General features: G+C 39.1%; 3 protein-coding genes across 3 annotated transcripts; 1 reads left to right on the forward strand and 2 right to left on the reverse strand.

Annotated features, from left to right (window-relative positions):
• Nucleotides 1-1,026: 1,026 nt before the first annotated feature.
• Nucleotides 1,027-11,154, reverse strand: LOC136441286 (parafibromin-like). The gene is made up of 17 exons (XM_066437482.1): nt 10,984-11,154; nt 10,114-10,219; nt 9,571-9,609; nt 9,253-9,346; nt 8,666-8,745; nt 8,447-8,508; nt 8,187-8,290; nt 7,816-7,928; nt 7,345-7,464; nt 7,047-7,122; nt 6,796-6,860; nt 6,307-6,364; nt 4,693-4,816; nt 4,053-4,214; nt 3,321-3,421; nt 2,564-2,705; nt 1,027-2,197 (listed from the first exon to the last, which is right to left on the reverse strand). The coding sequence occupies exons 1-17, from the start codon at nt 11,112-11,114 to the stop codon at nt 2,161-2,163; spliced, it is 1,614 nt and encodes a 537-aa protein (XP_066293579.1). The 5' UTR covers nt 11,115-11,154; the 3' UTR covers nt 1,027-2,160.
• A 219-nt stretch (nt 11,155-11,373) lies between these two features.
• On the forward strand, nt 11,374-17,402 carry LOC136441287 (RNA-binding protein RO60-like). Its single transcript, XM_066437484.1, has 8 exons — nt 11,374-12,347; nt 12,788-13,010; nt 13,959-14,179; nt 14,579-14,725; nt 15,125-15,262; nt 15,894-16,130; nt 16,437-16,542; nt 16,927-17,402. The coding sequence occupies exons 1-8, from the start codon at nt 12,027-12,029 to the stop codon at nt 17,118-17,120; spliced, it is 1,587 nt and encodes a 528-aa protein (XP_066293581.1). The 5' UTR covers nt 11,374-12,026; the 3' UTR covers nt 17,121-17,402.
• Nucleotides 17,403-19,867: 2,465 nt separating this feature from the next.
• Nucleotides 19,868-24,852, reverse strand: LOC136441296 (serine/threonine-protein phosphatase 6 catalytic subunit). Its single transcript, XM_066437500.1, has 9 exons — nt 24,719-24,852; nt 24,297-24,392; nt 23,782-23,847; nt 23,535-23,602; nt 23,194-23,267; nt 22,751-22,830; nt 22,080-22,199; nt 21,595-21,684; nt 19,868-21,287 (listed from the first exon to the last, which is right to left on the reverse strand). Exons 1-9 carry the CDS (start codon nt 24,788-24,790, stop codon nt 21,039-21,041), a joined length of 915 nt encoding a protein of 304 aa, XP_066293597.1. The 5' UTR covers nt 24,791-24,852; the 3' UTR covers nt 19,868-21,038.
• Nucleotides 24,853-25,157: the final 305 nt, after the last annotated feature.

A 25,157-nucleotide genomic window follows, 5' to 3' on the forward strand; every position in this document is an offset into this window, starting at 1 on the left:
TAGAGGTATTTGTGTCCTGCCTAAACTTAAGGCCATTTCAATCATACTTCTTGGTACTCAGATTCTTTTCAGAAAATTAATGGAGTGGATGGGTGAAATGAAACAGGTTTTCTGTGATAGCCCCAATGCTTCCACTTTTCAGAATAATCTAATGAGTAGACTAATTAATCAATGCTTAAGAATGATTTGTCGATAAAACTTTCTTCAACAGATGGTACGCAATGGGATATGCAGTGATGTTTTTATTCTGTGAGTATTCCAGATCAGTTTTATGAAGATACATGTGTAAGAATGTTGGTGAGAGAAAAGAATCTGAAGATAGGGTTGAACTCCAGCCACTTTTTGTACTTGACCTAAAATATAAAGAGAGTTATGATAATGAACGCAACATTTGTTTTTCATTCCTTTCTGAAAACATTAATTACCTCATGATAATTAGATTCTGGGCTTTTATTGACCCATGAAAGGGCATGTATTGCTAAAGCCAATGTTTGCCAAACCACCCTTCTGCAAATATCCTGTGAGAGAAATTCAGTAGTGAAGGTTCATTGTGACCTGTAAACCACTAATTTTGTGTAGGCGTGGGAAGGGCACGCGTCAAAGCAAACGTAACATTACCCACCATAGAAAACACTCTTTGAGCTTTCAAACCTTTTGTATAAGTTGTCAACTTGGGCGTCTAGAAATGTTGCTGGAATGTTTTAAGAAATTTGGGCAGGGTCGAATAAGATCTTCTTGACTCGGTGAAGTCTAGTATGACAAATTTTACCACACAACAATAGAAATACTGTGCATGAAAAGGGTTGTCAACTCTACATACCCGGTATGTGGAATTTACATTCCTCTTTCATGTTCTTAATTCTTGGAGATATGACGGAAGAATAGCCAATAGGCTAAGCCTCTGATCTATCGCCAAAAATTATGTTTACCCCAATCAGGCTTGATATTTGCATGTGTTAATCGATTAAATAAGATAGATTGAATCCTAGATTAAAGAAATGTCCACACAATGACTGAGACAAACCCTTTGACCAAAATGCTGTAATGAGCCAAGTGAATATCAAGTAAGATTTCTCACAGAGAACAAGTGCTTTTGAAAAAGCTGTCCTTTGCGCTGTTTAGTGAACTGAATACGGCTGCAAACAAATGTGATTGCGAGACTTCATTGAGGAATATACACTAGTGACAGTTAACTAACACCTTTCCTGTCTCAAAAAAAAAAGAACCATAAAAGACTTCTGAATAAATGCTATGTAATATTTCTGTGGGCTAGTTTCAGTCATTTCGGTCAACGTTTTACCTGCATTTACCTCAATTAAGTATTTACTTGCTGTCTATATATACAAGCTGGTCCATTCTCATTAACAAGTTTGTGCATTCTCATTTCTGTTGTCGACATTACTCTGCAAAATACATATCTTAAGCTAACCTTTCTAATATGCAGGCAGGAGTTTTAGCTAAGATACCAACCAAAGCTCCCTATAAAAATAGTGAAGCGGGTAATTTTACAGTTACCTTTCCTAGATCAACCTCTTTCAATTTTTTTTACATAATCATTTGCCAAACACCAATCTCCTATCCAAAAATATCCATCCCAAACAATTTACACTTGAGGCCAGTACAGGTCTATCACACAAGGTATATGTACAAGTATCATATGTTTGAAAGAAGGATCTAGAAAGCAGCAGTATACAAAAGCTGGCATGAATTGTGTACATATAATGAGAAGAATCTTATGCAGTAGAGTCGAAATGGTATATTTTACTTGAAATATATAATGGATATCAATGCTAAACACTGATTTTTCATTACACATTTTTACAAGTCATACGTCACTTGTCCATGATTTGAAGTCTCCCTTATACAGAGAGTTAATGCTCAGTATCTTCTAATGCATGCTTCAAGAAATATTCACCGTTCAAACCAGAACATATGGGAGTGGATCTAATTTAACCTACAATCAATCTACTTACTTACAATCAAATGTGATGATTTTTGGTAACTATACTATTTTCCTAAATACAAAGTTCTGCCATCCAAACTATTCTATGATCTTGTTTATCTGAGTGTAGATTAACTGAATATTTAGAGAAACTGATAATTCTTTTTGGCATGTGTTTTGAAAGAAAATATGGGAATCATTGTCCAGTTGGTGATGCCTTAGAATCTCAGGTGTGGTTTGTGTTTCATCATGTATCTGTGGAAACAAAAGAAAAGAAGTTATACACATGTAAGGCTCTACAAGCATGGCTACAGTAGAGCCATGCTTTCAGACTAGGGATTTCTTAAACATCTCAAAGAAATTCATCAAACAAGCTCTCTGTAAGCTGTTTTATGCAGGACTTCAGGAAATCAAATACATGTATTAATTGAATAGCTGAAGAAGACAAAATTTACTCACAAATGATGGAGCTGATAAAATGAAGGAACACCCCTAGCATTTTCATTTGGAACTGCAGGGGACTTTTTGTTTAAGACTTTTAAAACCTTTTTCTTATACCTCCCCACATATTTTTATCACAGGGAGAAGCCTGAGAATAAAAATATAGATCTGGAAGCTTACTTGTCCAAGACCTCCCAGAATCTGAGCAGACTGGCTCTATCCTTGTGGCGCTTGTGTCGGCTGAGTTCCAGGACACACACGTCCCACTTCTGGATGTTAGGGTCCAGCTTCAGCTCATCAAACTTCAGGTGAAAGGCACGGACTGTGGCGTTCAGGTCAGGGAGAAAAAAGAGTGAGATCCTGAGGTCTATTGCACTACCTTTTTCTGCTTAACTTTGCGGATCAGTATCACTGTTGGAATAACCAGTATTTAAGCTGATTATCTAAAGAACTTTTTAACAAAATCATCATGACCATTGTCAGTCTTCCTTCTAACTCTATCTAATTGTTTAAGCTATCAACACACCAACCACATTGTTAATGATATGTTGTGATGCCATGGTTCGTATGTATTTGTTTTGTATTGATTGACCCTTTGACCTCCATGCAAAGCAGCCATCAGGCTGAATGTGAGTTTTTGAAAGATGAACATGTGTTCAAAAATTCGTATCTTCCAAGAACCATAGTAGAATGGAACTCGTTGTCATCAAGTACTGTACGAGTATCCTCACTAAATAGTTTTAAAGAGAGGTTGCAGTCAGATGTGCAAAGACTAGGTTCAGTGTAATATAACCAGCTGCTGCCACGCTGCGTGCCTGCGAAGCTAGTGTGTTACGCCAAATGTCGGTTATACCAGCCATACAAATACAGAACAAAGGCACAGCAATAGCTTGTTTCATGATTACACACAGAGAATTTAGTATGTTTCCAGTCTTACTTCTGCAGAAGATGTCCACAGGTGAACCATCCGGCAGCAGCCATGGCCACCCCTTGAACTGCCAGGCTGGGCCCTGACAGAATACTGCCACAACACGCTCCCTGGTAACAGAAAGAGCACAGGTTTAGCACTTGGATAACATTGTACACAGGATACAGAAGTGGCACAATCTTGTACTGACAAGGACATCATGCTTTCAACAGAAATGATAACCTGGACTCACTATTCTTCACATGCTATACTTGATAATAATAAATGTTGTTTTCATGTTATCAAGTAAACAAAAAATAAAAGCCTTCTTCTAGTAACGACGAAGACAAACTCTATAAAATGTGTTAGTCTACTTGGTCTAGAAAGTGGAATCTGAAGATTATGCCAATTGGGGAGTTTATCAATTCATTGTTACTTAGTAATTGCCATACAACAGAAGTTCTGCCAGGACTGTTTGACTGCACATTGGTTGCACAAGTGGCGCAATGTTGTATCAACGTAGCTCACGTTCAACAGAAATGATTATATGAAATTACTATTTTTCACATACCATACTTGATAATAAATGCAATATTGAGGTTATCAAGGATGCAAAAATGTCATTGCAGCCCTAAGATCAACTCTACAGCCCATGTCAGTAAATTAAGTCCAGTAAAAGGAATCTTCGAACACTCCTATGGAGTAATCAATTAGTATGTTCCATAAAACAGATATTGGACCAGGTATGAACCAGGATCGTACCATTCGTCCCCGGTGAGCTTGTTGGGGGTGTCAATGACTCTGTACGGCACGGTGACAGTCTGCGCGACTCCACCAGGCTGGACCACCTCCTTCCTACGTTGCAGCAGCACCTCGTTCTCCTTCTTCATTCCCATCTGCTTCTTCTCCTGCATGCTCACGAATCTGAGGACACAAATTGGATTCTATGTTTCCCTCAAAATATTACAACCAGTAACTAGATATATGTTAACTGTAGGGAAATAGTTTACTATCTTTCCACTGTGAATTGCTGAATTTTAGAATCATGATAACAAACATGACCGAATGTTTTTTTCTTAATGTCTTAAAGAAAATTCTAATAGAAACTTTTCTCTTGAGCAGAACTTTGCTAGCCTGGATGTACAACATTGTAAATGTTGTAGATACATGTACACTCCAACCTGTACAAGTGACCACCTCTACATAATGACCACTTGGACAAAGTGACCACTTTTTGGAGGCCTTTTAGATAATTTTTCCCATTGACACAAGCCTTTCTAATGATCTCAATAGTGACCACATATCCACAAAAACATATTCTATCAGTCCCCAAAGTGATCTTCTTGGGCAGTTTTGACTATATATTCTTGCTAAACACGAAGACATAACATATGGGTATTACTTGAGGTCCTGTAGCAGGTCCTTGGCATTGTAGAGTGTGATAAGTGATGTACTGGCAGCAGGGATGATGATGATGGGGGTACGGGACACCCTCTTGGCAGGCTGCTGGGGTTTGGCTGCCGACACTGTTAACACACGAGAACAGTAAGATGATTGTGTCAGCAACAAATGTTTTCTTAATATGGTCTCCTTTAATTTTGCAAGGGAGAGAAAAATTCTGATGATATGGATCTACAACAAAAAACAATGCAACTGGACATGAGTCATCTCAGTGGATATTTCACAATTAAACTTTTTTTTAAAAGTTATGAAAACTACTTGTAAGAACATGTTACTTTACTGTAAATCACTTTAATATAGCGGGGATTTTATTATAGCGGCTTTAGCGGCTGCTGTTCAACCGCTATATTTTCATCACGCTATATTTTGATCACTCTTCTGCCCCCCTCCCTCTTGCCCCGACACTGTACAGTAACTACGTAGAACACAATCACGCTCCATTCATTCGCCACGATATGCACACTTTGTACTAGTCATTCACACAGGAACAAGCAAAGGTGGTCTTCAAGAAATAAAGCATTTATTGTACAAGTTTGTCGTCATTTTTTGTACAAATGCAGTGTGTACTGACAATAGCATACACAAACAATTATGGCGTCGTTACAGCTTATTTACACAATGGTACTAGTATGTAGAAATACCATAATCATTTCAAGTTACGATTGAAAAGTTTCCGCATAAAAGGTACAAAAACGTTACGGCGTTCACATTGTTGTCGAAGATACAATAAGACGTACAAAATCTTAGCGTCACCTCAGCGCACGTGCAGACAACAGCATAAGGAAAATGGCGTCACGGAACTTGAACAAAAACAAACGAAGAAACTACGAGAAATGCGATATTAACCTAAGAATTTCTAAGGCAGAAATACAGTCAAATGTTTAGCTTCAAATGTGCAAATGTACAGACGTTCGTTGCAAGCTTACAAATGTGACCGAAATCGGAAATCAAGTACAAAGATTTCGCCGCCACCTAGAGCCGCCACCCAAGCGTACAAAAGACAACAAACAAGATGGCGGCGCAAATTTCAAAACTTACGAGTTTGACAAAGCGGAATTTGTTGTGGCAAAAATACAGTACTAGTAAATGTCAAAAATACAGTAGAATTACAAAAATACAGGACAGCAGCACCTATCGTACCGTCTTGATGGCGTCCCGGATGCCAGTACGGTCCCAGCCCCGGGCGACGACGTCGCGCTTGGCGGCAACACGATCGATGGCCCCCAACAACCAGCTGGCGTGCAGCGGCGGCTTGGGTCGCCGGCGCTTGGCGTGCCTATCATTTTATTCATGTTTTTTCACGCCTTTGGTCCGTAAACTTCCGACTTTTTCTTGAAGATTTTAATGATAATACTAGCACTAGTATTCATGTATTTTTTCACAAATCAGTCTGTGAATTACAGGCACCTGTTTTAAATTTAGCGCCTCGTCCACAACGCTAAAATTAAGTGACGCGGCCTACTCCATTTTCCCGAAACCGCTATATTTTCCTGCCGCTATATTTAAGTGATTTACAGTATTACTCTATATAACAGAATCCCAAGCATAACCTTACCTGGTCTCGGGATGCTCTGTGGCACAGGGACCTGGGACTTCCTGGCAGAGGCTCCTTCCTACAGGACACAGAATACATGGATTTCACTCAGTTTTATAGTTGATACTTTCTTCAGATACCCATTAGTAGTGGTTTGCATATATGTACAAGACTCCCTGGATTTTTTACAATGATGCAATATATATTACAATTATAACAATTTACAAACAAACTATAAACAATAACAATAACACTGCACATAAAAAAAAAACTTTTTTATGGAGTTTGACGTTGATTTTGGTAACATACTTCTTAAAATTGCCTGGTGCTGGTATTGTGTTGTTGAAATTCAAGTTTAGTCAAAGACTACTTAAAAGAAATATCAGAGGAAACTTCATTTTGTATCAACCTTCTCCCTGCTGCCTTACTCCGTAACCAATAGAGAATTGGTTTTTGGTAGTCAAAAGGCTACTTCAGTGTGTTAGAAGTTAGTGGATCAAAGGTACTCACTGTCACAGACTTGAGCGTCATGCCGTGGTATGTTCCCATAGTGTCAATCTTGAAACCCTCAGTTTCTGCAGGAAAACAATGTGATCATTTACATTCAACTGACAAGTACAGTAAATCATTAAGCTGGCAAAGACTTGCACATGATGTAATGGAAGACATACCACTGTGGAATATGGCTTATCATTCAGATTGGCATGTCAAAAGATCTGCATGATCTCCGTTGAGAGTGAGACTTGATCATCAAGCCTTACCTTCCTTCCCCCTAAATCGCTCCTGATCATAACGGTTGTACGCTGCTGGGGCCTGCTGTGGTTTGCGGAAACTCTCCTGGAAAAATGAAGAAAATTCCATGGTAGATGGTTCTGTTTTGATATTAATACAACACACAGCCATATCAATATCACAATGATGGTATTTTGCTCATTCTTTTGTTTCTCTGAGTTAAGAAGATAGGGAGATATTTCTTATACACCAAACAATTATTAACAAAGTCAAACATCCTTATCAAAACATAGATGAAGAAAACAAAAGGAAACGCTGTTTCCCTACCATTCTGCTGCTGCTGCTGCTACTGCTGGATGCTGGTTGGGCGCTGCTTGTCTCTGGTGCCCGGCCCTCCTCACGGGCCTTCACGGACTGAAGGATCGCAAAGATGTTCTTGGCAAATTGCTGAAAAGAGATCAAACAAGACAATCAACAAAACAGCACACAAAACTATATTTTTGTGAGAGACAGCAACAAAAAAAAACATTTGGAATACTGTAAATGCAGAAATGTTCGCGGAGATTTAATTTTGCAGTAGGGAGAAAATGGACTGTTTGCGGTGGTTTTGATTTCGCGTTTGAAACAGTAGTAGCACTACAGTCACGTAATGGAATGGCTTTTCACTGTGGTTTTAAGTTCACGGTTTAGAGTTCACCGCGAAAACCATGAACATAAAACAACCACAAACATTTCTGCATTTACAGTATAATGAGCCCACATCAGGATTCAGGTCAGATGTCAGGCCATTCCACCAACCTTCCCAGAACTCTGCAGGATGGTGGTTCTGTTTCTCCAGACTCGCTCTCTGCTTACAATGTCACGGGTCACGTCAACCTCAGCCTCAACAAAACTACGCGGCTCAATCAGACCTGGGAGTAAAAAGAAGAATAACAATTGGTCTGAAAGTTTCACATTTCATTTACGAAATTCAAGCATTAGTAAGTCACAGCCTACACACTTTATTGTCCTATTTACACGTCAGTACCTTGACTCCTTCATTTTTGTCATGAGGTATATCTTATACGACTAGCTACAAGATCATATCAATATTCACACCAGCATACTGTATTTTACTAAAAAACTACAAACAACGTTGTAGATCTGACAACCTACAAGAGGACACTTACCCAGTTCCAAGTCATCGTCTGTCTTGATCGTTGTCCTCTTCCTGGCAAGACGTTTGGCCTTGATGGCGGCAATCTTCTCCACAGACATGGCCTCGGACAGGGACCTGGACAAGTGGGCATGGGTTCAATTCCCACTATCACACACTTCTTACTCCTATACTCTATCAAGGTGCAAAATGAAAACCTACTTTTTTTTTTACAATGGACAGGAAATGAATGCAAAAAAGGCCTCCGCCCCAGAGGCTCCGCCAAAAATGTACCTAATCTGTTCCATGTTGACAGTTCCCTCCTTTGGTGTTTCCAGTCGAGCAGCAAGTCGCTCCTGAACACAAAAGATAAACACAATATCAGAACATACCTAGCTACATGTATATACAAAATGGACAAAAGGACAGTCGTGAGTATCAGTCTAATTCCTCAATGGACAGAAGGATGTTTTGTTGATAGTGATATGATATACTACGAGGTCCAGGGCATACCTTGTCCTGCATGACTTTTTCCATTGCAACCTTGGGTTTCTTGAAATTGTCTTTGTCTGCATCTTCTGCTGTTCGTTTCACTGTGACATAAAACAGAGCAGCGTTATACATGGTCCAGTTCGAAGCAGATGCCATCCAATATTTTTACACATATTGTCTGATTTACCTTACAGACACTGTATAGTTACGGTGCTATTTGTTTTTAGGCCCGTGCTGTGTATAGTTTCTTTTCTGCTAGCTGGATCGACTTCTAACGGCCAGTTTTTACACGTATCGTTTGTTATACCTTACTGATACTGTGTACAGTTATGGATTGAGTTTGAACTAGCTAAGTCATCATACATCCCTGACTTGGAAGCAAAAAGCCTTTTGCCCAGCAAAAGAGCATTAACAAATGGATTTTATGGAAGCATGGTAGTCATCATAGTACAATGCTAAACTTTCTTCCAACACAGGTATACACAGATCAACTTTTCAACGATCACTGTTGCCGTCTTAGTGTTGAAAGAAAGTTAAGCATTGTACTATAAAATGGATTTTTAATCTTTTAATCTTGTTAAGATTTGGAAGTGTTTTCTGTCCTGTACCTTGTGTGGGTTTCTGCAGGGTGATTTCGAGGGGAGCGCTTTTGTCAATGCTCAGTGACGTGGATGTTTCACCATTCAGGTAGGCAAGCAAGTCCTGAAATGTAAAGGAAAAATGGTCAGTAACAAACAATACATGTACCAATGATTCATTCAAAAATATGGCAAAAAACATTTTTTCAACTGTCTTTTTCTTAACTCTTTTGTTTACGTATACTTGTATACAAAGCCAACTATGATCTAGCATATCATTTCATACAAAAAACAAGCAGGATACCACAGTTTAAAGATACAATGAAAATTAGTAAAAAATGTTTGTACCTTTCTGTCAGGTCTTGTGATGACAGGAATACTGTCAGCCTGAGGAGAAAAACAACTTGTTTAAATTAGTTGAGAATTGTACATTAAAATTAGTAAGGCATTCTATCTTCTGACAGGCCTGATAAGACAATTATGACAATGGCAAAACCCCACATAACATTAACATCTCATGTGTTCTTTAACAATGAAAATAGTAGCTCCACAATGTACATGTACATGTATTTGTAAACAACGAAGTGACAAATATAGCTCGGGGAAAACAAAGACATCACCATGGCAATGCATAGGCAGTACATTGCACACTGCGTCTAGTCTAATCTATGATGTCATGGAAGTAATTTTGTCTTCTCCTGGACTACCGATATTGCACCAGCATGCTATAGGATTCTGGAAATGGTCTTGGTACAACCAACTACTGCCAGAAACAAACACCTGTGCATTTCTAATGGGTACATCTTGGTCATTGACAGCAAGGTAAAATTGCACAGTAACAAACTACACCCATTGACTGTAAAGATTTTGTTGAGTGAAAGTTGAACATACCGCGGCTCTCCGCACATAGATGGGATGAGCCAAGTGCACATTCTTGAGCAGGAATAAGATGGATTCCAAGGTGTAGTACTCTTTGGCGGTGCCATCTTTGCCAGTTCTGTACAATGACAATGTACATGTCTAATGTTATACTGTATATATAATCATCTCTAGCAAGGAACAGTGACTGGACCACTGACTTTCAATTTACTGTAAAGTTTGAAATTTTTGAATGTTTGCGGTTTTCGTTGACCTCTCACTGTGAATGCATCTCACGAAGAAACTAATTCTCCGATATTGTGTTCCTACGTTCTTTCATTCAATTGTGAAGTCCAATATACAACTAAAGTCTTCATTTTTTACTGTGCCACAAAATTTGAGAGATGTGAACTTCAATGAACTTAACATACAGTAGTTGCAAGTGTTTTTTTTTACTTTAATTGTTTTAAAGAAAAATTCATAAAAAACTGCATCTAATCAATGAAATTAAGGTGCAAAGACACATGTTAATCAATCTATGTGTTCCAGTACAAAGTCAATATGTGAAAAGTCCATATCTAAATTGTAAATATGGTAATGCAACACATAAATATGTCGACAACATGCACAACGTGGTGAAAAAACAGATCGCCATGACGTGTCGTTACGAGGTTTACAGCTGACAAAAAAGAACAACAGCAGCATAATAATGCACACATTTAATAATAAGTCTCCCTATATGTATTCCAATTTGATACTGAAGTATGTTTTTGTTAAAATGCGACGAAAGGTCCTAAAGAATTTTCGTAGATGGCTGAAACGATCAGACTTGCACCATGCAAAAATCAGCGACAAAAACGCGCGAAAAATCTCTCCGATAAAGGGATATGAGAATCTACCTACCCCCAGATCAAGTAGTTCGTCTTGACATCCTTTCGCCAGGAAAAGTCGCCAAAAATGACCTCGTCGTCTCGTTCTATGATGTCTTTTTTGTTGATGTTGTACTGACGGACAATGCTCAGTGCGTCCGCCATGATGCCCTGTTTTCCCCTACTTCAAGGCTGCCAACCGCAATGAAGAAACTTAACATAAATGTAATAAGAGTACAAAATAAAGCCACTAAATATACAATGAATCTATTTTCCTTACACAAATTATTAAATCAATATTTTTTGTATGAATGTATAGGAAATTTGTTAATGCATCATTTCGATAATGTTTGTATATTGGAAGTGCTAAACTTTATGGTTAGATGCTGTATTTAATTAGGCAGACTGAAAACCTCTCAAATTCCGATAAATCGAATATTGCAAGATCTACACTAATTTTTGACTCTTTATATTTGATGAAATCCCAAAGATGGATTGAAAACTTGATGCAACACAACTTTACTCTCGAAATATTGACCTTGTAACCTTTGATGACGTCATGAACCCTAAACTTGAGGTGGTTCCGTGTTTGGTTTGTTTTCTTCGGGGTTGTCCCTGAAAATTATCTTCATCAAGGTATGAGCCAAATCTAGAGAGGGCATATTGCTTTTCGTTGATGTTATCATAATCCATATAACAATCAAACAAAGACAAAGGCTTTCGTTGACAGACTGGCGAGTTGAAGTTCCTTTTACGTGTATCGCGTCCGCTATCTGGACTGATTTGTCGCCCCCCTCCCCCATCAAAATACCAAAGCGGGTGGGTCGGCAGACGGAGTGGCAGACATACCCGATTGTCTAGCCCGGTTTAGCCGAGCCTTTGTCCTCCTAGTAGAGACATTGAGCTGTGTGACTTGACGGAAAATCTCCCAGAAAGTAGGTACTCAATTTTCCAGCTTTTTTTGACCCCGAACGTATCCGTACGAACGAGGTCCGGACTGGAAAAAATTATTTTCATTTGCATATTTTCCGTCTCTGTGGACTTTCAGCAGTACAAAATACTTGATCCGACGAAGCCATGGCCGAGCAGAATTCTACATCTAACGATTCCGGGGGTTGTGGTGTGACAGATTTACACCGGGTGCGCCGGTTCCTGTGTTTGGGGACGGAGTTTGGGACCTACACGCTGGACGAGAAAATAAAGCTCGGCAGGGAGAACGCCGAGAGCCTCGTGCGGCTGATACACGATGGGAGGGGCGAGGAAGTGGTGGAAGAAATCAGCAAGTTTTCCAGGGAAGGAAAAGCGGTCAAACAACAGCCGCTCATCTTTGCACTAGCACTGTGCGCAAGGGAATCGGACGTCAAGACCAAACAGACTGCATACAAGGCATTGTCCAAGGTATATGATTTGATAATATATGGTATCAACAAACACAAATGTTACATTGGATGATAGATCAGACAGAACGTTTGGAAGGATATTTTGGCACACATCCAAATTGCCACACCCTGCAGCATAGCCACATGCACACATGTAGATCAAAGTCAATTAAAATGTCACTTTATTATAAAATCCAGTTGCTAATGATCTGCAGCTTTACTTGGCAATCATATCCAGGCATGTTCAAGTTTTTCTTGGTTGTGAAATGATGCACCTACTATCATATTTGTAGATATCCCTTAGGGAAAATCATTAAGGTTATCATTGAAATTGTTAATTTGCTTGTGTGGCCAAAGTACATGTAAAAATTTAATGTTACAAAACAGTACAGAAGTTCAATAGCTGAATCTATGTCTTGTCAATGTTCACTAATATGTTGGATATGTTCTCTCGGCCAGGTGTGTCAGACCCCTACTCAGCTGTTTGCCTTCGTCAACTACGCGGAAACCTTGAGTGGTCAGTCTACGGGGTGGGGGCGTGCCCAGCGCAGGGCCGTGCAGGCCTGGTACAACGAGCAGGAGCCACGACAACTGGCCCACCTCGTCACGAAATACAGACATCGGGAAGGATGGACACACAAGGACCTGCTCAGGTTATGTCATCTCAAGCCCACCAATCAAGGTGAACATCATGCAAACAACATCACCAGGCCAGGTGTTAGGAAACACCGCCTAGAATACAATTGACCAATCCCATAGCCCCGCCCACATTGGTAGCAAACTAGCAATGCCAAGCAAAAAAATTGACTTGAGTGCAGCCAATCTCTATTGGTTGAACTGCTAATTTCTAAAATTTCATTGACATCCACAATCATCCACTCATTGTACTGTATCATCCTCTCATTGTAGATGAGAAAGACAATGTGACTCGACCTGGCCTGTAAGATTAACCTAATGGCTACTCCTATCATAAAGGAACTTGCAACAGTCATCTTTGCACACATAAAACATGAACTTTCTAATTTTCCTTTCCGCACAAGATATGCACCAGCTTGATGCATCTGTCCTTGTGTTTCAAGCTGTAGACAGATCTGTATCAGTTACTGTTGGAGCATGGACATAAATCAAGTAAAAGTCTAGCTAGCTGACATTTGTTATCATTTAATGGTGATATGTTTGGACACTGCCTTATCTCCTTGCTATTCCCCATAGTGATAATACAGGTCTTGTTGTTCCGTTTACCAGGTTTCAAGTACAACTAGTATCTATACGGTATAGTATACCTAGTCTAAATACCAGGCAGTGTAAGATAGATGATCTTTGTTGTTTATCAAAGAATTCAGCTGCAATGCCTTCTCCCTATGGGGTAATTAACACCCTTTAAAAGGACAGCTGCCACAAGTGAACTGAAGTAGGTCATGAGGTCATACAATATTGCATTGCATAGTATACTTTTGGGATGTTCCATCTAAAATATTTGGAGGTTGACTAGATTCTTACAAATTATTTTTGTGTGTGTCAACATTAGAACCTTTTTTACTAGAATTTCTAGGAATGTTATTTGTGTTTTGATAGATTATTTAAAGCTGATGTCACTTCGTGGCATAAAAATGCATTCTTAATTCTGCAGGAGTTGCGGTTGTCATCCGGTACATTGTCAAAGGATTTGAATCTGCAGAGAAAGAGTTTGACAAAGAGGATGCCTCAGATGATGTTAAAAACGTGCTGACATTCTTGCGAGCGGTGGAAGATGTGAAGAACATGAGGGACGAGGGCTCGGTGGCTGGACTAGTGGAACAACACAAGCTGGCCAAGGAACACATTCCAACTCAGTTGCTCAAGTCTAAAGAGGTACTATGGTTTTTCCCTAGACTCAAACCTACACGGTAGTGACATTTCTAAACTATAACTACTCTAAATCTTAAATGTTTGCGATGGTTTTATTTTCATGGTTTTTACCACAAAGTTATAACATTGTGAATTTGCTTTTTAATGTTTTAATACAAAATTGAAACTTGAAACAGCAACAGCCTCCTTTCGCCCCTTCTACTTCATGAAAATAAATGACTTAACAGTTAACAGTACCAAATTTTTGACAGATAAAGTTGGAAAGGAATGGGCTTCAGCCAATGTTAAGATGATCAGATCTATTCAAAGAGTAGTCGTGAGGGTACAAATGTATCTTCTAAAACTTGTGTTGCTGATAGCAGAAGAAAGCTGACCTATACATGTCACTTTTTTATTCCCAAGGTTTGGAGAGCCCTGCTCCAGGACATGCCTATGATGTCACTACTCAGGTGTCTCGGCAAGTTGTCTGCCATTGGTCTGCTGGCTCCCCTCAATGACCAATCACAGGCAGTTTGTGAGAGGCTGACTGATGAGGAGCAGTTGAAAAAGGTGAGAGCTGATTGGTTTGTTTTGTTCCATGTTTGAAAAGTCCTGAGGGAAAGGCTTTTTTTTCAGTACTAGACTCATTTTGCATTTTGTTGTTTGACTGTATCTCCAAGCAGATGTTGGGAGGCTAAATTGTTGTATTTTTCTAGATGTCCTTTTGTGTGTCAAACTGCCTCCTCAACATCTGCTTGGAGATGAGGTTAACAGAACTCATACTAATGCTTTGAAGAATGTTTAGTACGACTGAGAGCATGAGCAGCAGCTATTACCCAAGGACTTGATTTAACCATTTCCTTCTGAAGTAGACTATGGTACCAAATTAGAATTTGTTTCAGTGTTAGGCAGCAGGGAGAAGGTTAAACCATGTATTTAACTTAGCTGTCATTCCTACCTTCCCACCAGGCACTTGTCCACCCGTTAACCCTTCTGACGGCCCTGAAGCAGTATGAGAGGGGGCGTGGGGACAAGATGAAACAGAAGTGGGTGCCAGATCCCCAGATCATGGAGGCACTCAACACCGCTTTCTACAACTCATTCAAGGTACTGCTTCCATACTGTAGCCTGGGTACCATCCTCCATAGTACCCGCTGCCTCAATCATTTCTCTTGCTACTAGTAATCGGTGGTTAGCAATCGAAACGAGTGAGCCAGCGGCTACTACAGAGGATGGTACCCAGGCTAACCATACTGCCCAACAGGTGTCAGAATGTGCGCTGAGTCACTTGGCAGAAAATGACAGTTGAAATTATTCCTGGTTATGTGGCAGTGCCCGTCTCCATTTCTATAGCCCTTGGGCCACACAGGTGTGCATGCACTACATGTATGTGCTGCAGGGGGCTAGTCCACTGGTAGCTGAAAATGGCAGTGCAATGAATTAAATTGTTGCACTATTGATAGAACAATTCTATATTTGAATGTTAAGTTGCCAACTTAAAACTTGAAACAACTATCTGTAGTTTTGAAAGACATACTCACTTTTTCGACTGAAAAGGTACTGTGGCATTTTGAAAATTTATTACAACACATTTGTGTTTGCTACCAGCCTAACTTGACAAACCATTGTAGCCACTTAGACTATGGCAAAGTGTGTTTTTGTTTCAAACTGTTTAGTAGTAGACCTGTTGAGTGTTGTATCTGTACTTACACCAATTATGCCGTCTCTATGCCCACAGAACATTGAGCCGACCGACAAGCGTATTCTCCTCGCCGTTGACTGCGGACGTTCCATGGCCTTCAGTGGAGTCAACGGCTCGTCAGGTCTCACGGCTGCCATGGCGGCCGGCGCGATGGCGATGTGTGTGGCCAGGACCGAGCCCAACAGCCACGTGTTTGGTTTCACCGACCAACTGGTGCAGATGAACATTACCACGGACATGCGCTTGGACCAGATCTTACAGATAGTCGGAGCTGTAAGTGTTCTGATTTGTAATTGGGATTGTTTATATCTAGTGACTAGATAAAATAAAGAAAGAAAGAAGTAGTGACTAGATATTAGGCTTTTGGAGACGTTTATCCTTTGTAATTTGCAGAGTAGTGTTTTTGGCAAGTTTTTGTTGGTCACATCAGTGTTCATTTTGCAGTTGTGTCCGTACAACAAAAGATAGTGCACTAAAGATAGTGCAATTTTGTGATCTGTATGGTAGATCTTTAGTAAAGCATGACTAAACTGTATTTGTTTGTTTTTCATGTTGATACATGTACCTCGTTCTTTGTAGACACCAAAGGGAAGAACAGACTGTGTCCTGCCCATCCTGTATGCCAAGGACAACAACATCCCAGTAGACATGTTTCTGTACCTCACTGATAATAAAACTGGTACAGGTAGGTTGTCGTTGTTCTTTGTTATCAAAATCATTTCATTCTGAATTACAAAATTTGCTTTAGGATAGTAGTTTTTGTATTTAGCTGTCAATGTACAACAGCTCTGTGTTTTTGGGCTCCATTTATAAATGTACTTTCAGACCAGTACAAGTGACCACCTTTACATAAGGACCATCTGGCCAATGTAATCATTTTTGCCGGTCCCTTACGGTTCCCATTTACACAAACAATAGGAATCCTGTCTATAGTTACCACCTGTCCACATAGAACAGAATTTATTGGTACCCTAAGTGGTCTTCTTGGGCAGTTTTAACTGCATATTGGTCTTAAAGTACAGGGTTATGTACGTACCAAATTGTACATACTGAGTTTCATTTCTTTCAGGCGATATACACCCGTCAGAAGCCCTTAAACAGTACCGGGCTGCCATGAAGACGGATGCCAGGCTGTGCGTATGTGCCATGTCCAGCAATAGCTTCACCCTCGCAGACCCCGAGGATGCTGGGATGCTCGACATCATCGGATTGGACAGCCTTGCGCTGCAGGTCATCAGGAATTTCGCCTTGGGAGACATTTAATGACGGCTGGTTTAGAATAGATTATTCAATTTAATGGTGGTGAGAAAGAGTTCTTTTGTCACGAATGGAAAATATGTACAGCCCGATCACTGCCTTGTTGTTTTATAATTATGTAAGAATACAAAAAAACTTCTGTAATGTCTCATGTTAAAGAGAGAACACAGGAACCATTGGATTGGAGATGTGCTATGGTACTGTGCTTCAAACAGTAATTGATTTGTACAAAACAGCTGCAAGGTTTTAGATGTACAGTATTTGGAATCCAGGAGTTTGGAACATGTACGTTTGGAAATTTGTTTCTTATTTGAGAAGGACATACCTGGTATGATGTACATTGTAGGTGGTATTTTAAAATTTGCTGTGCTAAAAACTGTTGTTCAGATTTTTAAAGCTTGCTTTTTGCACACAGGTTTAATTAACTTCGTGATGTAAAAATGACATTTAAAATGACATTTAGATAATGTCTTTTGATGTGGTTAGCTTTTCTTAATGTAGGGACTGGAGACAAATGTGTGCCAAATTTCATAGGAATATTTGTAAAATCGAATCATGTTGCTTTGGTTGTTGACCATATGGTATAGTTTACAAATGAAAGTGGTTTTATGTCTTGAATATACTGTGTCAACTTGTGTGGAAACAATGTTGTGGGAAGGGTAGTTTCTTTCCTCAAAGGTAAATGTTGAATAACTTTTAGACAGATGAATAAGGAGGAAAAACTATCTATAAGGAACTAAGATTTTCTCTGTATTTTTTAGTCGTCTTTGATGCAATTCTTGCAAAGAAATTGAATTGAGTGGAAGCATTTTTATCAATACGTACAAATGATTCAGCTGTAGAGATAGTGAGGAGGAGTTTCATAGAGGTAGGAACCATGAAATTGGTCATAGTAGTGTCAAATTAAAATATTGCGGACAGATTTAAGTACATGTACTGTATACTGCCAGGTTTTGGTTGAATTATGTGCACTGTTTTTGTAAGGAACAGTAGATTACCAGTTTAAGTGTTTTATGTGATGTAATGGTAAAATCATGGAAACGTAGTGTTCAAATAACTGATCTGTGTATTGTTGCAGGGTAGTCAGAATAACAGTTGTTGTGTTGTTACTTGAGAATACTGGATACTACTTTTTGATGATGCCACAATGGCAGAGCCTGTAGTATTGTATTGGATTCAGTTTGAAAGTACTGAGTGTATTCTTAGGCTTTGTGTGAAAGCATACACTTGTAGTGCCTCAAGTGAGTGAGACCTAGTAGAAACTTGATAACATTATGTAACAGGGTTGGGGTGAGAGAAACAAAGGGCTGGCCATTTCCTGTGCATTTACAGATGTGTTGTCTTTGACATCTCCTTTGTGATGTTTTAGACAGTACCGGTAAGTTGAGTTGTACATGTTTCTACTTGCTTGTTGTAAAAGTTACCCCTGTTGTGGAAATCAAACTTTTCGCTTTATGGAGATGTTTGTCATTTGGGCAATTATAGTAAGTGAGAAGGTTTCTTTTGGCATTATTTTGAAACCTTTCTCTTGAAATATTACAATTTAAATGTACCACACTCACACTGTGGTAGAATGTATTATGAATAATGATCATAAATGGTATACCAGCTTTTCTATAAAGGTTTGATAGGTGGAGACTGTTATCTGAGAATCATTGAAAACCTGTTTTAATGATCAATTTGTGAATATTATGCAGAAGTGCTCCCCCTACTTCACTGTACTGAACTGCAGCTCAGTAATTTTGAACATTTAATGAATTTTAAGACCTTTTCTGTAGCTTTAAGATAGGTTTTGCTAATCAAAAGAGACTAGGTCAGCTGGGTTTTTACAGGGTGTCTTAAATATGGTTGAAGTCTAATGTTAAGTTACTAATAACTGTTGAATTATTCTATTGTATGGTATTAGTTATGAATTATTGTTTATAGTGTAAGACTGAAATTGTGATAGCACTTGAGTCGAAAACTGAAGAGTGCACTGTTGAATATTAATGTAGAAAATTTTAGTGACTTGTATGGATTTTCTGAAATGTCCATAAGACTGATAATGTAATTAATTATCTCAATTGTGATGGTTACTTGTTTAGCTTTGACAAGTGTGTTAAGCATGACCTGGAGTGGTGAAACCCATCTCTAAACAAAAGCGTTTGTTGCACAAGCACATGTACTAGTTGACACTGTGTCTTGGTTTGATATTTTTGCTAAAATAAAGTTTGTAGCACCAACTGCACATGGACGATTGTTTGTTCTTTATATTCCCCTCCCTTTACAGGGAGGGAATATCTTGTTTTTTGCTGGCATGTTCTTTTTTTTCTGCCCAAAACCAAGTACTAGTAGCTCTAATACTGATATATTGCAGAAAGTTATATTTCCCTTGTGGTACATACTACGGATGTCATATTTGAGGTACCTTTAGGAAAGGTGAATACACCTGGATATAAATTATGCTAATGATTCCCTCAGAAATTTCATAATTCCCCTCTGGTAACATTCCGTTACATTGTTGTTTCACAAATATTAGTTTACTAATTCACAAAGTTCAGGCATACAGTATTTCACGAAGCGTATTTTGCATTTGGAAAGAGTATGGCTACCATGGCCACTACCACTGGACTAAATCCCTGCTGTAGTGCTTGCACAAATATGGTCATACCTCAGGATATACCTCAGGAGGTCTGGGTTGGATGTTAACATTTCAGTATCTTTTCATACTTCTTTCTCTTCCACTTATCTCAACCACAAAGAAAAGGACAATGTTATAGTATTACATAAAGATTTTTACTGAGTAAAACAGAAATTACAGGTACACATTTGACATGTTAAAAACTGACATACAACAAATGGGCAGAAGAAAATACAGGCAGTATCCACGTACAGAGAAAACTGACAGGATTAAAACATCATACGTGTACAATGTACACTGTCATTCTCTTACAAAGGAAACAGCGGACAAAATATTATACATTTCATTAGTAGCAAGCAAGAAGTAGGCAAAATTGACAGACTAGACTAAGTATGTATACTGAAAGTTGCAAATGCAATTATACTGCCAGCTGTATGTTGATATGAAGCTACATGTATTCAGAGGCTCAGCGTAAATTAATGAAGGATACAAATGTGCATTTTGCCAGCATACCACTTGCCATTCACAACATAAAAACAGGTTTACAATTTTCAAGTTACAACTATAGACTGAGGTGATACTAAAACAACTATTTACAACAACTAAGCTTGTCCCATTTCCCAAGAAAAGCGGGTTAACAACAAGAGTTTCAATCTTTGTGGAAATATTCTTTTTGATATCTTGTCCGAAATTCTCGATTTCTTAAAGCTAGTCATTTCCTTTACCAGGCACTACAATAGGCACTGCCATCACCATTTAAACAAAAGTCCTTATATGCAAGAAAATGTATCATGTACACTACTGTTGATCTCCTAAAACAGATCTCTGGTCAGGGAATTCGGTTATAGTCAAAGAGGAGCGACAAGATTTCTTCAGATACTACTCTGTTCTGTGCTACATTGTATGATAACTGTTGCTAAACAGGATCAAACACGAACATATACATTAAATCCACTCAGGTTTAACATTACCATTCCTCTGAAGTTTGCTTGGAATTTTGAAGGTCACAAACATGCAACAGATACAATGAGAGTGCAATTTGAATGACATTTTCCTTTCTAAAACCAGACTAACATTTTTGTAAGGCGTAGCCCTTCGTTTTACATACAGCTACAAAACACAATCTCATTTAGCTGGTGATGATGCACGCTGCACATCTATACTGTTCAAAATACACAAATACAACGTAGCACCCTTCTGTCTAAACTTATGAGGCTAGCCAAGAAGTCTGTATTTTACTGTAATGTATTACAAAATCTCCTTAGACAAGAAAATATTCACTTCAAAATTACTCGAGACCAGGTTTACAAGAAGTATGGAGTAGTCGTCCGCGCTGGTATAACCCTCTCGGAGTCCGGTACGGCGCGGAATAGTTTGGGTTCGCGGTTGTCCACGCTGTTGCACACCAGGATGGACGCGATGTTCCCGCAGCGGTAGCAGTAGTTGGGCGCGGACCACACCGTGATGAGCTTGTCGTCGAACATGTACTTGTACCCCTCGTGGACCAGCTGGTGGGCTCGGCAGATCAGCTTTAGGTTGTTTATGTGCACAAACTGGGGGGAAGGATATGAGTGTTAATATTCAAACGTGAACTTAAAACCACCGTGAACATTCCATTTTCTTCCTACCGCAAAATCAAAACAATGCAAACTTAAATGCATTCTACAGTAATTACACTCTCTACAAAGTACCTAAAACTTTTCATATAGATCCCAAATGATGTTTTCCTTTGACATATTTTTTTCATAATGCAGATGTAACACTGTCTTATGTGAATATAAAAATAGTTGTACTGCAGTTGTGATTCTCTGCAAATGACATATATTACAATTACAACTTTACGAAAGCAAATGTCCTGACCTCTTGAGTGACCTTTGCCCCGAACAGCCATCCTGCGCCGCGGGGACTCACAGCCCAGGTGTCCACGTCTTCAGGGTCCGACCAGACAAGATGTGAGAACAGTCAAGGAACAACTCAGGATAAACAGGACTTCTTCTTACTTTCTCTACACTAGTCCCATGTCATCTACAAATCATGCCTACCACTTCATGTACATTAACATATCTTTATAACAACATAGTCGTCCAATGTACATTGCATATCAGAGATATTTGATCTTAAAAACTTTCTAGTAACCAACATTCTGTGAAACGGATTGTTGACTTTTAGACAAAGCATGATGCTTTTTCGTTAGCTATGCCTATAGTGCAATGCGGCTTTGCCATGGCTCACATTTTTTCATATCATCTTAAGTATATTTGATGTTACGCAGGTACTTAATGCAGTAGACATATATTCAATGCAGTACACATGTACTTAGGAATGAGTTTGTGTCATGAAAGGATATCACAGAAGGCTCCCTTGTGTGGAATCTCCTGGTTTCTCTCGATGGTTCTGACCTGGTCCAGAGTCTTGACATCAGGAGACAGACCACCATGGACACACAGCACACATTCATCTATGATCTGGTAAATATACAGTGTTGGGTTAGGATCTGAGTAGTATGTTCATTGTACATCATATCTTTTTCAAGAAAAGGTATATGCACCCTCATAGTTATACATGTACTTCTTTTCTGTGTGCCCATGTGAAAATTATTCAGAAAATGGTTCCAAAGGTCAGATTTATGCCAATACGTTGCAAATATATGTTTGGTCTATGAAAATACTTTTTGGCAGTTTTAGTGTAAGATACTGTAGAACAGGTCCCACACATGTACATGTATACCTACATGCGTCACCTACATACAAGTACAAAATAGTATAATTGGTATGAACAACAGGTGGTAATAAAATGCAAAAGACAGGTATAATGGAAATCTAGGCACAATCAAGTAGATTATGTCTATTCCATGTTGTACTAATAATGCCCACAGGGGCCTTAAAAATGTATGTGCATAGTCCTGGGTGACAAGTTTTGTCTGCTTACTGCAATTAAACCCTGAGGCAGCTAAACTTGCAAAGCTGGGCAATAGCAGAACAAACTTTGCAGAAGTTGATAAGAAACAGAGACTTACTGCTGCCACTGTGAGCAGGTCGAACACCTTGGTACAGTACCTCCAGGCATTGGCATTACCATACTTGGTCTGGCACTCATCTGTAACAGAAACAGGTCACTTTAAAGAAAATATCCATTTATTTGTTCATCTATTGGTTTGGCCGTTCAGCACGCACAGCCAGGGCCGCCCAACTAGCCTGTGGCTATTACAAAGGGCTGGCTAACCCTATTGACAATACTAATGGAATTAGACAAAATAACAATATTCGTTGACAAACATATACAGTCAAACCAAAAACTATAACTTAATACAGTATGACTTAATACAGTATACAGTATGACATCTGCTCCAAGCGATGAGGGATAGAATCACATGGACTGCCATCACGACTCGAGACCGTCCAGTCTCGACATAAGCAAGTAAGCAAGCAGTATGACTTATGTTTTGTTAACCAGACCTACCATAGAAGCCGTAAACTTGTGTGATCTGTCGGCTCTCATGGTTTCCTCTCAGCAGGGTGATACGGTCAGGCCATCTGGGTGGGGAGGGGGGCAGAGAGGAAACAACAGTTGGTAACTTGGCATTGTCAATGGCATTTTAATTTAAGATCCAAAATGCAATGTAAGATCCAAAATGCAACGGACACACATTTCTATTAATTAAAACCATAAAAAAGGTCTAAAAATTCACTTTAACGACTATGTTTATGGCATAAAAAATTGTGTATTCATTCTTGTCTGAGAAAAATTGACAGTACTGAAGAGTTACACTGTTACAGACTTAAGTTGTTGGACCCACTCACTTTGCCTTAAGTGTGAGCAGCCATGTGAAGGTCTCCAGACTGTAGTAACCTCTGTCTACAAAATCACCCTGGATAGAAAAACATGCAAAAACTTCACAAACCTGTATACTACATAACAACACATCAGAGTCTCAAACAGACTTCCCTTGTCCACCACATAAATGATTAGTATTGTTCTTGAAAGGAAAATTAAAAAAAAAAGAAGCAAAATGCACAACTTTCTGTCTAAGTTGATAAAAGTTCTTACCATGAAGATATAGTTTGTGTCAGGGATCTGTCCTCCTGTACGGAACAGCTCACCCAGGTCATAGAACTGGGGGATAGAAAACATATGGACAATGTAAATTCATTACCACTACATGTGTTGGTTTCATGTATTTATCAAAAGGAGGTTATTGCAGTGTTTTAGATTCGCAGTCGAAAAAATTCAGCTGAACAGTAGACATGAATCTGAAGTGTTGAGGTCACAGTGAATCCTGCGAAAATAAAAAATATGACGAAACTTTCAAAATTTACAGTAATATTTCATGGAACTGAGTTTTGTTCATAAGACATTGAGAATAATACACTGGAAAGCAGGACGAACTATGATACAAAGTATAACATGGAGTTTTGATATCACTCCCTAGAGTCTCTACTCACTGACAGATAAACAGGTATCTTAATTTTGTTTGCTTGTCATGTTGATATGGGGTACTCTGTTGCGTTCTTGTTGTACTTCTGCACATGAGACAAAGAGACTGACCACTGGTCAGTACTGACCTGTCCGTGTATGTCTCCACATACTGTGACTGGTGTGGACACCGGCTGGACATTCGACTCCTCCAACAACAACTCACAAACATAGTCACACAGTTTCTGCGAGAAAAAAAAATACACAGTAAGTTTAGTCACAAAATTCTGTAAAATATAAACGTTACATGGAGTCACAGTTTCTTGAAAAGGAACTAACACATACAAAAGGTTTATGCACACTATATTCAAAATTCTGTCTCATACATGTCTATATATTTTCAGCCCCTAATCACACTATTTTGTCGAAAATTAGAACATAAGTTTCGCCCCCCTCCCCCTGCTCCAAGTGGCTGGACGAAACTTGGTACGTCATTTCATCGCAACGTCAAGAAATGCCACTAAAACAATCCCTATAGCACCCACGTATCAAAATGAGCCATGTGCATTACCTTTAGGTCATTTTCGGGGAGATATTTGCACTGTTTGGCGATTTCAATCCACACATCGACGTCCAACGTCATTTTTTCGCTCTTCCTTTTTACACGTATGGAATTATGGGATAGTTCGTGACCCCAATCCACAAGTTGGCATATGGTGGTATTTTTTCACCGTTTACAGGTAAAACCACCGTGAAAATGGCTTCTCTATCAAAGTGTAAGATATCATAAGCAAATTGGTTTAAAAATGAACCAATCTTATGACCTGACATCATCTGTAAACCCACAAATTTTGCGGAAATCGTATGATGGAGTCGTGTCTTGCGTCACTGATAAAACCTGCCAGGTGGCGCGCGTGCACGGTCTACGAATGAAGCTCATGATTCAAGGAAAATTATGTGGAAAAGAAGCTGATTAACCATGTCCTATCGCAAAAAGAAACACGTAAAAA

Source organism: Branchiostoma lanceolatum, chromosome 9 (genome assembly GCF_035083965.1).
Source record: "Branchiostoma lanceolatum isolate klBraLanc5 chromosome 9, klBraLanc5.hap2, whole genome shotgun sequence".
Lineage (NCBI taxonomy): Eukaryota > Metazoa > Chordata > Leptocardii > Amphioxiformes > Branchiostomatidae > Branchiostoma > Branchiostoma lanceolatum.